This window comes from Lathamus discolor, chromosome 2 (genome assembly GCF_037157495.1).
Source record: "Lathamus discolor isolate bLatDis1 chromosome 2, bLatDis1.hap1, whole genome shotgun sequence".
Taxonomy (NCBI): domain Eukaryota; kingdom Metazoa; phylum Chordata; class Aves; order Psittaciformes; family Psittacidae; genus Lathamus; species Lathamus discolor.
Genome location: NC_088885.1, coordinates 156,346,165 through 156,362,739, shown reverse-complemented (window position 1 = coordinate 156,362,739; position 16,575 = coordinate 156,346,165). Strand labels below are relative to the sequence as shown.

General features: G+C 40.7%; 1 protein-coding gene across 8 annotated transcripts in view; it reads left to right on the top strand.

Annotated features, from left to right (window-relative positions):
• The first annotated feature begins 285 nt into the window (after positions 1-285).
• Positions 286-16,575, top strand: part of TRAPPC9 (trafficking protein particle complex subunit 9) — a 600,540-nt gene continuing 584,250 nt past the window's right edge. For 7 of the 8 annotated variants that reach the window (XM_065669014.1, XM_065669011.1, XM_065669017.1 and 4 more), the window contains exons 1-4: positions 286-340; positions 2,172-2,772; positions 13,284-13,429; positions 14,901-15,029. In XM_065669014.1, coding sequence (XP_065525086.1) covers positions 2,189-2,772; positions 13,284-13,429; positions 14,901-15,029 — 859 coding nt within the window. In that variant the 5' untranslated portion in view covers positions 286-340; positions 2,172-2,188. Of the gene's footprint in view, positions 525-2,171; positions 2,773-13,283; positions 13,430-14,900; positions 15,030-16,575 lie in introns of all 8 variants that reach the window. The other variant, XM_065669012.1, reaches the window with a different exon arrangement.

The following is a 16,575-nucleotide window of genomic DNA, read 5'->3' as shown; positions in this document are numbered from 1 at the left end:
AGCAGACTGAGAGCGACCGATCCGCTCTCCACATGGCACCCGCCCGCACCGCCGCTTCCTCACGGCACCGCTGCCACACGCGGACCGGCCGCCACCGCTTCCTCACGGCACCGCTGCCACACGCGGACCGGCCGCCACCGCTTCCTCACGGCACCGCTGCCACACGCGGACCGGCCGCCACCGCTTCCTCACGGCACCGCTCCCTTCCCGACTCCCGCCTCCCGCCCGCCCAGTGCGCATGCCCGCGGTCCCCCATTGCCGTCAGTTCCGCCGCACCCCGCCCCTGCCCGCCCCGCTCGTCCGGCAGCAGGAGCAGGCGGGGCCGGTTCCTGTCCCGGCTGTGAGTGCCCCCCACACCTCCCTCCCTCCTTGGTCCCCCCGCGGCGGCCGCTGCCCCTGTACGCGAGAGACCCGGCCCCGCAGCGGCTCCTCAGGGCCCGTTCTTCTCCCGCTCCCCGTCAGACCCCTTCCTTGCTGGGCGCGGGGGGTGTGTGCCTGCCGCTGGGCTTGCCGCTTGTGTTAACGTGCGTTTCCTTTCCCCTCCTAAACTCCGTCGCGCCCAACGCAGGGGTCTGGAGGGTTGTGGGGCAGCGGAGCGGTGGCGGTGCCCCATTCGGAGCGGGGTGAAACCCCCATCCCGTCTTCTCTCTTCCTGCCTTCCCGCCCGCTGCGGCGGAGCGCGGTCGGGGCCGGATGCTGCTCCGCTGCCTGCGGGGATAGGGAAGGGGTTTTATAGTACCCGGTCTTGCACTGTCAGTAGTGATGGGAGCCCTTCAGAGCGCTGCTTTTCCACGGCTTGTGCTAATGGGTTCAGAGCTCTCTGGTTCGGTTTGGTCAAACCGGTAGTGTCAGTGTGAAGCTGTGCTGCGGGTTTGTTATTGTTGTTGGTTGCTTGTTTGTTTCTCTTTGGTTGTATGTACGTGTCAGAGGGTGCTTTGGAGCTGAAATTTACCAAGGGGTCTGTGTGGTTCGGAGGGCTCAGAGGGGATACGAGGGCTTTGCTGTGTGCCGGTTCATTGAAGACGCAGCTGCAGCACAGAAATCAGTTTTACGTAACTCAGTGGAGAAGGAACTCTAAATGTTTAATTATAAAAGCAGAAAACATTGCCTGCTCCTTCTGATGAACCTGCATGTGTTTTGAAACAAGAATGATTTCACTTTACTTCAAAAATAAGTGTTTTGGACTCGATTTTCCTCTGCCTGGCCATGTGCGAGCATTGGCAGCTGTGTGAAGTTTGGCCGTTTTGATTTGGTGTTGGTTTACATCCCACCTCACAGTTTCCCATATTTCCCCAAGATATGGACGGGGCTTGGAGCAGCCTGCTCTGGTCGAAGGTGTCCCTGCCCATGCTGGGGGTTGGAACTGGATGGGTATTTAAAGTCCCTTCCAACACAGACCATGGTGTGTTGGGATAGACTGAAGAGCCTGAGCCCCAGAGGAATTGCTTCCTCAGTGGCAAGCACTTTGTGGCTCTGGTAGAGAGAGTCTCTTGTTTCCCCATGTGTTAGGTTGCCTTGTGTGGCTGTGCAGTGAATAGGAAAGTAATTTGGTTGGAAAAAAAAAATGTATGGATTTTTGTTTGTGGCCATACTGATACATGACTGAGAACACTCCTTGAGCACTGTATAGCTGTGTCAGCAGCTGCATAACTAAATATTTAGTAAAATGCTGAAAGAAGTATTAGTATTGTAATACATGCATAAGAAGAAATTCTTCCATGTGAGAGTGCTGAGGCGCTGGCACAGGGCGCCCAGAGAAGCTGTGGCTGCCCCATCCCTGGCAGTGTTCAAGGCCAGGTTGGACACAGGGGCTTGGAACAAGCTGCTCTAGTGGAAGGCATCCCTGCCCGTGGCAGGGGTTGGAACTGGATGAGCTTTAAGGTCCCTTCCAACCCAGACCATAGAATCATAGAATCACAGAATGGTTTGGGTTGGAAAGGACCTTAAGATCATCCAGTTCCAACCTCCTGCCGTGGGCAGGGACACCTCACACTAGACCATGTCACCCAAGGCTCTGTCCGACCTGGCCTTGAGCACCGCCAGGGATGGAGCATTCACATGCTATGATATATACTGGATGCAGAAGTGTTCAGCATGGAAGTCCTGGTTTGATTCAGCAGCCATGTATACATGTGAATGTTAAAAAATAATATGCATTTTTCTCTTACTAGCGCGCAGTTGGTGCAAAATGAGCGTTCCTGACTACCTGCAGTGTGCTGAGGACCATCAGACTCTCCTGGTTGTGGTTCAGCCGATTGGCATTGTTCCTGAAGAGAGCTTTTTCAGGGTCTACAAGCGCATCTCGGCAGTGAGTCAAGTTAACGTGCGCGACTCTCAGCGGGTGCTGTACATCCGTTACAGGCACCATTACCCCCCAGAGAACAATGAGTGGGGGGATTTTCAGACACATCGGAAGGTTGTGGGGCTGATAACTATTACAGACTGTTCTTCTGCAAAGGACTGGCCTCAGACATTTGAGAAATTCCATCTTCACAAGGAACTGTACAGTGCTACTCTCTATGATTCCCGCTTGTTTGTCTTTGGGCTTCAAGGAGAGATTGCAGAGCAGCCCCGCACAGATGTGGCATTCTATCCCAGTTATGATGAATGTGAAACCGTGGAGAAGAGAATAGAAGATTTTATCGAATCCCTATTCATAGTGTTGGAGTCTAAGCGACTTGACAGAGCCACTGATAAGTCTGGAGACAAGATCCCGCTCCTCTGTGTTCCGTTTGAGAAGAAGGATTTTGTAGGTCTGGACACTGATAGTAGGTAAGCAGCTATTTTTGTCACTTTGCAGGTCTTGAGAAAACATGTGTGGCACTTGGTAGTCTTTAAATAAGCCTATTAGAGAGGACAAAGCACACTTTGTTGCAAGAAAGGTCATGCCCCGTTCTTATTGTGCATGTCTGCTGCAATTTAAGAGAATCTAATTTGTAGTCTGGCTATATTTGATGTTTTGAATTTAGATATATTTAATTTATGAGGCTAATCAGATAGGAGGATGAAGTCACAGGAAATGTTTGTCAGATTCTGCTATAAAAAGACTTTTTTTCTGGAAAGCTTCAAATGGTTTATAGATAATGCAGTATTAACAAAGAAATTCAGTTAACATTGATGAAAATTGTTTATTATGTTGAGTAGTATCTGACTAATCCTACTTACCATGTTTTTTTCTCCCTAAGCCTCTGTCTACTTTTTTATCAGTGACCATTTGTTTTGGTGACTAAGTCCAGCATCTTCTCCTGTCCCTTGTTTTATTTGTTTGATCTTGACCCATCTTGTTTTCCTGTTCTTCTCACAAGTGTTTTACTGTTGCTCTCACAAGTGTTCTCTTTGGTTTTGTGTATGTTATAGATCTATTTTTCTCATCACTTCCTAATCATCTGCATGCTCAGCTTTCAGATTTGAGTGTTACATAGTTCTTGTGTAAGGGATTAGTAATTCTGGCTTGCTAGCTACGGGTGGGTGCAAGATCTGTTTGAGTTCATTCTTCACAGTCAAATCCAAAGGATGGAAGCAACTGTCTTCCTTTTTTCTGGGAAAAGACAGAGGTGTGGAAGCCCTATCAAAATCCATAGTATGTATGGGAATAGTATTTTCATGTCTGTCTTGTATTGCTAGGGATGTAGCAGGGGTTATTGTGTGGAAGAACTCAGAGATATCTGGACAAGGTTGTCCAGAGCTCTCCAGGCAGGCTTTTGGAGCTTCTGATCGTGTTAAATCAGCTCTGCCTGCATAGTTAGTCCTAGCCTTAGAATCTATATGTAAGAATGTGATACACTAATTAGTTTCTAATTAGTTTGAAGCCCTCCATTAAATTGTCTCTGATTGCTTGAAGGACCAACAGTACCTTTCAGCTCTGCTCCTGATCCTCTTTGCTCTTGGGCAGTTGAACTTGCTCTGATTTGCTTTACCCAGTGTTGTTCCCTACCTGAGCTACTCTTTCAGTGTTCCGGGTAGTCCCTGCACTATTCGACTCTGTATAGCTGTATAAAGTACTAGGTTATTAGTTTTTGTACTCTGCATGGGTGTGGTAAAGTTGTGTAGACTAGACAAGCGCTTTTAAATTAGTGGCTTTAATTACTCGGTGTGGATGATTACCTTAAACGTAATCACAGAGATTTCCTTTTACAATTAGCTAAGAAAGCTGAGTTTTGGCCAAAAATCTCCAAATCAGAATTAATTATGCTGTTTGCTTGTGCCTTCTAATTAACATGCTTCCAAATTCTACTTTGGAAGTCAGTTGCTTGCATAAACGACTTATTTATAAGCAGTGGCTGTGTTGTAGCTAGTGGCTAAATAGTTCCTGGGAAGTTCTGAACTGGTGGGGACCTAAAATAACAGTCAGTGTGTTTGTCCACATGTATCCAAGAGGGGATTTTACGCTGTTGCCCTGACGAATTGAAACAAATTTAGTGTGATGCTTGAATTCTGTGCAAACCCCCTAATTCTGTAAATATATGGGTTTATACAGAATTAACCCCTGGTTCAGACAGACATACAGCATTGCTGGATGGTTTGAATACCGCAATTTTTCCATCAAGTCTCGATCAGTGGATATACCATGTTGCTGCACTTAACTGCCCAAAGAAAAGTTATTAAATACTCTCATCTTCCCTCTTTCAGTTCAGGAGTAAGAAAGTTTTTCAGCTTTATTTTGCTGTGGAGTTGGGACTTTTGATTGCTTTAAAACTTAGGATTTATATATGAATATATAAGATCTTTATATTCAGTTTAGTACTTTGCATGGATGAGGAAGCAAATATTCCGAATGCCTGGAGATTTTTAATATCTTTGAATTTTCTAACAGAAAGGAGAAGTTTATGTAATCCCAAGTAAGCTCAGAAAAGGAGTTGTCCTCTCCCTGTGCACAGTGTACCTGAGGTTCACTGCACAGGGACCTGGGCACCTTTCATGGAGCATGATGCGTCTCTGTTTCTGTGTTCTAGGTCACAGAAATTCAGGACCATGAAATGTAGTTGAAATAAGATTAGTTTATTAAACTAACCTACGCTTTCAAGCCAAAGTCTTGCGATGTGTAATAGTATATTGCATCATTATTTGGATTGCAATATGAGGTTTTTATTTTAGTGTGTTCTCTTTTGCAGTGACAAGTTACCTAAGGGGAAACCATTGCGTTAATTCCTAATAGGGAGATGGAGGCCCTGAAAGAACCTTCTTCAACAGAGTCCGGTGTCTGTTTTTGCAGGATGTGGTGTTGTATAATGCTGTTTAGAGAGGGGTAAAGGTTACCTGAATGCACATGTAAGAACATCTAGTAGAGTAACTTTATCTGCATTGTTGGTTTTGAGTCTGTCAGGATAATGAGTCTGAAGAATGAATTAAAAAGAAGGATATTACTGAGATACTGAGGCAAATGAGACAGCTTGTTCTGGATTATGTGGAAATTTCTAAAGGCTTAAAGGCAAAGAATATCCCCATACTCTTCTTTATATATATCTTATGTTCCTTTAAATTTATTAATATAATGTATCCTGACCTCTCAGTCAGTGTGCAACTAACTGGCTAAAAAGCACAAATAATCTGTATTAAATAGATGGAAGAGAAGGCAGTGAGAAAGAGATGAAAAAGAATGCTTGTAATAGAGAGTATATGTCTTTGCTGCTGTAGTTGCAGGTATCTGCTTAGGCTAAATAAGAGAATCTCTTCCTGTAACTTCCCAAAGTGAAACTAAATTTCACAGTGTGTAGCAAAGGTCTCATTATCTATAGAGTGCCGCTGTAACCTTGAGCTAATGAACAGGGTTGATAGATTTGGTTAAAGAATGTTAAGAAGTTAACGTTGGACATAGTAATTATGGTCATGTGATTTAAAGACTAAATGAAAAGTACTGAACTTTGGTTTTGTATCTTAGAAGAGATTTTAAGCAATTTATTGTAAAATATTAAGGTTAGTACTTGTGTTATGAGCAGGACTAGATACACAGAACTGATCTTCTCTCTCACACTGTTAGTAAGATGAGCATGAATTTGGTTGTATAACTGCAGTATGACGGGCTTCTTGTAAGATGCAGAGTTCATAGAATCATAGAATCAACTAGGTTGGAAAAGACCTTAGGAAGATGTATTATGCTCTATTTCAAGTAAGATAATTCCTGGAAAAAGTGGAGCTGATCTTCGTCATTTGCAAGTTAGTTGGGTAATGAGCAGAAGAGGCAACATTCCGAGATCTCGTACTGAGATGATGGTGTGCACAAACCCACTGTATTATTTGTGCAGATTTTTTGGCTGATAGAAAAAATAATGTATGAAAAATAGTGGGCTTAAGTCCTAAGAGGTTTTGAGGAAAGATTGAGATTGTTCTGTTAAATAAAAGTTGTAGGACTGGGAATCTGACCTTGGTTTAATTCCTAGAGCAAGGAACCAATAGATGATCTTGGTAAACATGTTCCTTTTTGTTCCTTCAGCTGCAAATTAGGTGAAATATTGATGTGATCATAGGGCTGCTGAGAATAATAGAAAAAGTTTCTGAAAACAGTTGTACTTGCTAGTTATTTGTAGAGGCCAGGAGACTGATTGAAAAGAATGAAAATGCATCTTCTCATGATGATACAAAGGTCCTACAAACCTGAATCTAGGAAACCTACTTGCCAGAAATACCAGCAGTCCCATTTGTTTAATTTGTCTATTTTATTTATGTTTTCGGCTGAAAAAAAGAAACATGCCCATGTATGATTATAAATCTACTTGGATAAGCTCATTTTAATGTTGTTTACATCAGTTTGTGTCGTCTTTTTTAATACTGGTAAGGCATCCATTTAATAGTAGTGAGTGATGAGAAAGTAGGGCTGTATTTATAGATGTGTCTTTCTCTACACGATATCGTAGATGGGATTTGTTTGCTGATTTATTGATGATACCTTAGTATGTGTATGTGGCTGTTAATTTTCTTTCTGTTCTCTGTCTTTCTAATTTTTGGTTTGTTCCTTGTTTTTTTTTCCTCCCTTCTTCTCTCATACTGCCCTGTGAGTTTGTTGTTGGGTCTAAAAAGGTAGGCTGTGATTGCGTCTATTTAAAAGTAGTTAGCTTTCTTCCATCTACTGCCTTTCCACTCCGCCTTCATTGCATATTTTAGTGTGGCTTTTTCTCTTTCTTTTTCAGTACACACAAAAATAATTGCTGCCTGGAGCCTTACAACTGTGATTGACCCGTTTTTGGCACATTTGGCAATTATATTTGGTAGCAAGGCTGAGTTCTGTTGTAGGACACACATAATTTGCTTAGGCGGCTGCTGGCCTCTGGAATTTGCTTTATTTTTGAAACTCCAAAGCCATGAAGCTGTTGCTGCCTGTGTTTGGTTTCCAAATTCAAAAGTTCTGGCAGTTGATCAAGTGCTGTAGCTGTGTCTTTTCAGTCGGGATAATGTAATGATTGGTGATACCTCTCTAGTTGTGCATGCTAACTGGAATTAGCAGGATTTGATGGACGTTTTTTTGTTGAAGCACTTTGCATGAATACTTTTGCAAATTCATTTTGCATGTTTCTTGTTTTTAAATTTGGCCACTTTGAAAAAAAAAAAAAAGGGGGCTTCAAACCTATTGCTGGATGGTTTGTAGTGAAAATAAATCCTGTCTTGAAATATAATATTGTTGCTCTGAATTTTCCATAAAATTATGCTGGGATCCTAGAAAAGAGTTGGGAATAAAAGGGTAAAGCATGTGTCCTTTATGAGGTAGAAATGGAAATGGTGTTGAGTGGTGCTTTTTGGTTCCTGGAACAGGTTTGTTCTCCAGTTTGAAGCAGTAGTAGCACTGATAGTCATGATCATGGTTATTATTCTGAAGAGAACATAGAAAGTGTGTTAGGTACCAAATTATCCTTAGAGAATAGGATTTGAAACAAGTTTTGTAGTCAACCATATGTGTAAATGCTTTGAGGAGAGGATCTTCTGAAGGAGTTTGGATGACTAATGCTCTGGAGTATTCCACATGTGACCCTGCATTATGTCACTGCTTTCCTTGAGGGTGTTTCCAAGTGCATCACACTTCTGAAGGGGCTTGCGGTATCTTTGGGTGAGACTTGGGTGTATCTTTGAAACTGGATGTCTTAAATGATCTTCTAGAGGAAAAATAAAGAGAAATGGGTCTTAGGAGTAAGGTCCTACAAGGAGCTGACCTAGAAAGGTTGTCATCTTATCCTAGAAGAGGTAGCAGTTAATATGCATGGACTTTCTGCCATCAAACAGATTAGAATTAAACAGTGTTTTAATAAAACAACTAAATCAGAAGTTATCTGTAAGTTTCTCACTTTCAGCTTCGTGGCAAGATTCTTCAGGTAAAGCTGCGAAGCAAAACTAGCAGGGTGTTAAAATGAATAGTCATAACTTTTTGGTGATATATATACACATGCATGATTTTTCCATTAAATTTGCACCTCAGTATGCTCTGAAGAAGCCATCAGTCACTTAGACATACTTGTAATGACCTGATATTATAAATTAATATTAGATTTTCTTCACAACAGGCTTCCCAAATACCAAGTAAATGAAGTTTTGCTGTCTGTGGAGAATGGGTTTTGCTTCAATAGAATCATGGAATAGTTAGGATTGGAATCTTTGCCTTTTGTCTTTTTGGACATACTTGCAGTAATTGGGGCAGTGCAAAGAAGCCTGAATTCATTGTATCTAATTGTGAGCGTTAAATTAAGACACAGTTTATACATATGGTGCAAACTTACTCCATGATTAGTGAGAAAATGTTTTCCAGGAGGATGGTGAAGGCTTGCAGGGACTGTAGGAGATAGGTCCTATCTTGGCACCACACTGAAAAGCCTTAAAGTAGGTGGAATGAATTCAGTCTTTGAATAATTCATAGTAAATTTCTTCAGCACCAGGGATAAATTATCTGTTTGTTTATAAATAAGGAGAGTTTCTAAGAGAGATGTGTTTTATATGAACAATATTTATTGATGTCTAAGTGAATAATGCATCCAAACTTTGCATATATTGACATATGCATAAATCTGCACCAAAATCAGGTATTGGTTAGGAAGAGCTGTTGGTGAGGCTGTATGATTGAAAGGACCTTGGTTTTAGGTTCTGATTTAGGAGTCTGCCACCATCTCTTCTCCTTTGGCTGTATGACTCATATTTATCAGCTTAATCGTATGCATTCTGGAAACCCACTTAAAAACTACAGTTTTGAGAGAATAAGAAGTGTAATTTGTCCATAACAGAGAGATCACTTGAAAGTGCAGAGAGAAGAAATCTGAAGTGTTACCATTTTTGAAGGGAATTAGAGCTGTGTAAGGAAAGAACGATTCTCCAATTCCCCTATTTATTCTGTAGCACTTTTAATTTCACTCTGAAATGCAGAGATTAGTAAAGCCTGACTTGTAAACAGCTTGCACTCTCCTGTACAATACTGATTTGAAAGTACAGAATATCTTTTTGATGGAGGTATTTCTTTCTAACCCAAAACTCGGATTGAAATCCTGATGAGCTTTGGTGCCTTTCCATGGTTTGTGTAGAGCAGCTTTAGTTTGCACTTTGAATTTTCTTGCCTTTTTTAACTTAAGAATATCTGTAAAGTAGATGCCTGTTGAAAAAATAAAAGAAATAGCGCAATTTTTTGACATATCTGAAACATAAAGGACAAGGGTCATAATTGGCTTCATTTAATGTCATCTTCACATCAGTTGTGAATATGATGTGATAGATCAGAGAAGTGGGAACATTTATATAGGAGTTACTTGTAACTTTTTAGGCAGAGAGGAGCAATAGGAGCCATGCTTCTTGCCTCCTTTTATCATTTCTTGTAATCAGTGACACTGGTTCTGGTTGCTTTTCTATTTAATTTTTAGAAGGGCATTGTATGTGCTTCCCTGTATCTTCTCTTTTTAAATGTCCTCCGTCCATATAGATCATTTACTTTCTCTTCATCTTGAGCTGTTCTTTTTCAAAGCAACTACAAGGAATGAGGCATTTGGTGGCTGAATGCAGTGGTTATCCTTTGGAATTGCTGCTTCTCTAGTGTAAAAAAACTCAATCCAAGAACCTCATAAGCAAACAAACCAGTAACATGTCATTGCTTTTATTATTACCATTTCTCCCAGGCTTTCTTCCTTAAAATTTAAAGGAAATAATTTAATATGCATATTCCTACCCATACACTTTCTGTGGTTCTGTCCTCCTTTTATTCCCCTCCCATTACAAAACTTCATGAAGGCAGTCTGTTCACATGTGTTAGAAGAGGTTATTTCAGCCTCACTTGAATTCATCTCTGGGGTCCTCTGTGAGGTTCTTTGTGGGGAAAAAACCCACCACCCCAAAACCACATTTCATTCCATAATTATGGTATTTCCTCTTGTAATCAACTCTTGCTCTAGGGCTGTTAGGGTTCAGTACCTGGAGAATGGATGTTACACTGTTTTGAAGTTGTTAGGTTCAAATATGCTAGGTAATTTTGTAAAAGGTATTTTCTTGAGCTTAGTTGAATTGAAACAGTATCACTACACCTACTAACATTTAGTAGATGTAGTGATCTACTAAAAGCTAAAAATGTGGAACTAAGACAGTCAGTACAAGATGGTTCTTTGTATTTTTTGTAACCCCTTTTAACCAGATTCTTTGGAGATGCTTCAGGTGTATAATAAAAAATGGCATCTTCAGCAATTCTTTTAATTAAAATTTAACTCTCAGGTAACTTTTAGTTTAGTTTAAACCAGCAAAAGAACAAAAATCCCTTGGGCAATAAAACTATAAGCCTATATATGTACTTAGAAGACATTGTTCAGGAAAAGGATATATTATTGGACTAATGTATATAGATGAATAAAATACCTAAGTTGGTGTTTAATTTTTCATTAAGAAGACAAGTCTATAGCTCAAAGCAAGGACATTCTTACTAGGGAATGCTTTTGCAGAAGGGCAAACAGGAGAATTGCTGATGGAGAGTAGCAGTGTTCTGAACTGGGGCTTAAGCCATGAGGTGCTTTGAATGTCTAGCATGGTGTACTTCACATCTGTTAATGTTTTTTTAGATGCAACTTACTAAACCCAAAAATGTAAATAGGTTAGTGCATTTATCACATGGTTTTGTGCCCAAGTCATGTTTTCAGTTGTACCAAAGTGTCTGTTTAATATATTCAGTAGGACTTCATTGGCCTTGGCTATTAGTTTTGTTTGGGAAAGGGAAGAACTTCACCATTTATTTTAATATATAAGAAAAGGAGGAGCAAGAGAAACCCTGCCAGTTCTTCCTTGAAGTGATAGTGGTCTTTCACTGGTCATCCCTTCAGAAGAAAAACACACTTGTTTCACGTTTCTCATTGTTTCACAACGAGAACAATCAGCCGTTGGAATACTCTCTCCAGGGAAATAGTGGACTCCTCAATGTTGGCCACTTTTAAGATTAGGCTGGACAGGGTTCTGGGACGTCTGGTCTAGGTTTTGATTTGCCTAGAAAGGTTGAACCAAATGATCCTTGAGGTCCCTTCCAGCCTGGTCTTCTATGATTGTTTCAGGACCATGACATTTCTAAAAGCATGATATTTCTCCACAATAATAAGCAACTCTACAAACAGTGAGAAGCCAGCGCTGGCAGCAGCAGCAGTTGCTGTGTGGTGAGAGGAGTGAGAGGCCTGGGAGCTCCCCAGTGAGTGTCTGAGGGGGGTTTCTGGGTACGTCCCACCCGTGGAGATGAATGGGGGTTCCCTGCTTCTTTCCCGTGTGGGCACCAGTGGCATGGTAAAGCAAAACCCCAGCAAGATCAAGCAGGAGTTCAGGGCCTTGGGTGCACAAGTAAAAGAGGCAGGGGCAGGCGCAAGTGGTTTTCTGCTTTGTCTTGTCAGTCAGAGATAGTCAGACGGAAGTCAATCCATCCTGAAGATCAATACCTGGCTTCATGGCTGGTGGCGTCATTAGGGCTTTGGTTTCTGTGATCATGGGAAGTCCTTCAATAAATACAGCCAATTTGGGAGAGACAGGATCCACCTACTCAAGCAGGAGAATCTTCGCTAGCAGATGGGCTGACTTCGCCAATACTGCTTTAATTAATGAACTTGGGAAGGTAGTGTCCAAAATTGTGTGACACCTGCATATTCATAAGGAACAGGGTGAATGAGTGCACCTATGAGAGTAGTTAGGGATGCTCCCCAGCCCTCTCCAAGGGCAAGATTCCTTGGTTCAGCCAAGTAATATGGGCAACAAAAAGGAGGAACTGATGCACCATGCCCAGTCTGGGAGTTATGATGTCAGGAACTACAGAAATGTGTGATTACTCATGACTAGAAGACATGAGTCAGGACAGCAAGGCTGATGAAACCTTCAGCTGCTTAAGGAAGATGTGGGCCATTAGAAGCTGCTTCTCATGGGTGACTTCAATTACACTGACATTTCTTGGGAAGTAACATAGTGGTGTACAAGTTGTCCATCAGTTTCCTGGAATGCTTCCTGCTATAGGTGTTGGACCTGCCCCTAGGAGCAGTGCTAGGTTACTGCTCACAAACCAAGAAGGTTTGCTTGGCAACATAGGTTCCAATGGTAGCCTTGGATACAGTGACAACGTTGTGAAGTTTAAGATCCTGCTGAGCCCACTGAAGACCAGTAGCAGCACAAAGACCCTGGATTTTAGAAGAGCCAACAAGAATATGTCTAGAGCCCAGATGCAAGGGATTCCATGGGAAGCATCCATGGAGGGCAAAGGAGCTTGTGAGTGCTGGGAGTTACTCAGGAACAGTCTCTTGGATGCACAAGAATGGTCCATTCCCTACTAAGGGAAAGGCAGAACAAGAGATTGCCCTGTCTTAGCTATGAGCTTTCAGGTATGTTTCAAAGCAAAAAAGAAGCATGCCAACTATGGAAAGGCAGCCAAATACCCATTGAGGACTAGGAGAACCTTGGTTTGAAGGTTTTCAAGATATAACTGGACAGGGTGCTAAACAATCTGATCTAGGCTCCCATTCCCATGAAAAGTTGGACCAGAGAAACTTCTGAGGTCCCTTCCAAATGGGATATTCTATGATTCTGTTTTACTTCATTTGTGACAAAGCCATTAAAGTGCTCTGAAATGCAGTCTTTTACCTTTGACTATCTGTATAAATGCTGCGTAGCCAAAATACATGATACATGACTTTTTTTTTCAACATATCCTCAAATTATTGGGTGTTTTGCATATTATGCTGGTTAGAATTTGCTCATTTGCTCAGAGACAGTAAATGAATGTTGATCTGCTATTAAGGAGGAAAGAAAATTGACTTTAAGTGTTTAATGCCTTAAGCATTTCCTGTAACTAACTGTAAATGGTATCTTTTATTTTGCAGGCACTATAAGAAGCGTTGTCAGGGCAGGATGCGGAAACACGTTGGTGACCTGTGTTTACAAGCTGGAATGTTGCAAGATTCCTTGGTTCATTATCACATGGCGGTGGAACTTCTGCGCTCTGTGAATGACTTTCTGTGGCTCGGAGGTAGGATCAAGTGATGGTGATTCAAAGAGTTGCTAAACCCAAGAAAATAAAACTGTCTTCTCTAACTTTCCTTCTGTATTGTATAAAATAGGGATGATTTTAGTGACCAACATCTGAATATCAGGCGTGATTAAGGAAGAAGTTTTAATAAAAATGAGTAAGAAGTGAAAAAGGAACGTGTTTGAAATAACCTGCAACATAAAATACGTCATTGTAGTGAAGTATATACTTTGAAAAAGAAAAATGATTCTTTGGAAAGTATTTTTTTTTTTTTTCAGTGGATTGTACAGATGTTTTAAAAATCTTTCCTGTGGATATATATTATGGACTGTTGGGAAACGATTTCTGCCTTTAGATCTACGAGGGTCACAAGTGTTAAACTTCCACTGGCATATATTCCTTCCATTCACGTTAGGTCCTAGCCTTCACTTGTCTCCTGCCTTTTCCTTCATCCTTTCCTTTTCTCATTTCTGTTTTTTTCTATTTATTGGATGTACAAGTGATCTTTGAGCACAATTTCTGCTTCTCAAATTCATACCCTTTCAGGACAATTGCTGTCTCCAGTTCTGCTTTTAGCTCTCTCATTTTACTTGAAAATCCATTTAGCTTCCTAAGGTTGCATATTTATCTTACATTTAATTATAGTTATCTAATTATGAATAAGTAATAATAGTTATTACTATCAATTATAATATTAATATTTATACATTTATATTATTTATTATATTATAATGTTACATTTAGCTCCGTAGGTTACACATTATGAAAACCATAACACTTCTGACCTTCCACTTAACTTCCTTTTACTTTTCCAAAAAGTTAATGGCTCAGGATTTTTCAATCAGGAAAGGAGATCTTGTGTAGAGCATAAAAGTATTTTAAGGCCCATCTGTTGGACAACCAAATTATGCTTAGAGACTCATAGAATAATTTGGGTTGGAAGCGACTTCTGGTGGTCCCCAAGTCTCATCTCCTGCTCATATCACATCCATTTAAATCAGGGTCCTCAGGGACCTGTCCAGTTGAGATTGAGGTATATTTAAGGATGGAAGTTCTGCAGTCTCTGAGCAACTTGTTCTAACTTTTTGCTGCTCCTAGTTTGAAAAAAAACCCAACAACAAACCACAAATTTTACTGTATTAAAGCAGAATTTCTTGTGTCAACTTGTGTTCGCCCTAATCCAATCACTGCACCTCTTCTGTGGTTTTGTGGATTTGTGTCCATTTGGATTAAGTGTTTTGTATGTCTATCTTCCTCTGTTGTGGCTGGTACAGATTCTGTTTGGGGAGGTCTGATGGTAAACCTTGCCAGTGAAAACAGAGACAAAAAGGATGTGGAGTATCTCAGGCTTTTCCATGACCTTTGTCACCGGAGGTCTCCAATTTGAGGTGCCCTTCATGTGTGTGTAAATAGACTTTACTACATAATACTTTGCTGCTTCTCTTCTAATCTGTTGTCCTTTTCTTTACAGCTGCTCTTGAGGGGTTATGCTCAGCATCGGTCATTTACCATTATCCAGGTGGTACTGGAGGTAAAGTTGGATCTCGCAGGGCACAAGGAGGTTCTCTTTCTGCTGAGGCAGGCAACAGGCACAGGCCAGGTAAGGATGGGATTTTGTTTTTACTCTGTTTGCCACCACTGAACATCTGGAAGTTTCCTCCCTGAGTGAGTCCTAACTCTATAAAACTACACCAATGACAGGATGGAGGAAGGGGGTGGGAAGGGAAGAACATATTTCTTTTAAAGATTATTACATCAATGCCTTTACTGTTTTAATCTTAATGTCAACATGTACTTTGCATAGAGTTGCAAAGGTTTTGAGCTCTTCATCTGATTGTTAGTAGTGGCTGCATTAGTTTGAATATTGCTGGAGGAGATGCAGACAGCTTTCATAAAGTACAGAATATGTGCAGCTCTGCTGCATCACAAGAAGTTAGGTACATTTATTCAGAGGTGTTTTGCTATTCTAAAGTCAATATTTAATAAATAGATTTGGTTAACTAAATACCGAAAATCAACATAATTTTTAAGGTTTAGCATACTTTTTCTAAGCTCTCAGAGTGAATAAATAATACAAGGATTAACACTGATGTGAGACATTCTTTGAGAAATGGTCTGCTTAAAGTATTTTAGAAATCACTAGGAGAGTAACACAGAGAAAAAAAATACCATTAACTCTGCTGTTCACCTGCATCTGGAATATTGTATGCCATTTCCCATAAGAAATCTTGTACCATTCAAGATGTTCTTTCCCTATAGTAAGCCCCATACCCCCCCCCCCCCCGTAAAGTGATTCAGAGAGTGGTCATGTTAACTGATCTTGATGGGTTTCACCCCTGGACAGCTCTGTTGGGTCTCTTTAGGTTCTTGGGGTTCAGCTGCTTGTCACTGTTCTTTGCTCCTTTGTGTTTGTGGCACAGAGCCTTTAATCACATAATGTAACACTTGCCACACAGTGTTAAGGCTCCTGGGAGTTTCTGGAGTTCCAGGAGAGGCTGCGTAGGGTTGTGAATGAAAAAAGTTTTGATTATTATGGGCTAGATGGGTCTCTGTTCTAACCCAGCTGCTGCTATGTATATACTCTGGTTCTTATGCAGTACTGAAATAACCAGAAGCTGGATTTAAGTGCTGGCATTAAGTCCTTTTGTGTGTAATGTGATCAGAATGAATTCTTCCATCAAAGGAAAACAACCACTCATCTTGATTCATGTCTAAATCATAATCTAGTTAATCTAGTAAACACTTGCTTTGTATTACCTTTATTGCAAAAATGTTGACACCAGGTAGTTGATATACTAAAATTACCTTATTTCAGGGGAGAATACTAGTTTTCCATATAATAACTAGTCATTAAAATCTGTACTTATGGTCCCATTACCTATGAGGGCATTTTATGTTGTCTGTTCAGTATAATTTCACAGTTATTGAACTTCATCCACTTTTCAATGAGTATTTAACAGTAGATGTTGCAATCTGTTTGTAATGGGTATTCCTTGTTTCTAAAGAAGGTAATAACTAAGTCATAGCTATCAAAATAATTGAATAAAATATGTTGTGGGTATATTATTGCTACTCCTCAATATAAATTATCTTGTAATTCCAAGTCCTGTTTGCAAACTTGTTAGTTTTGTCATACTTAGTTTCAT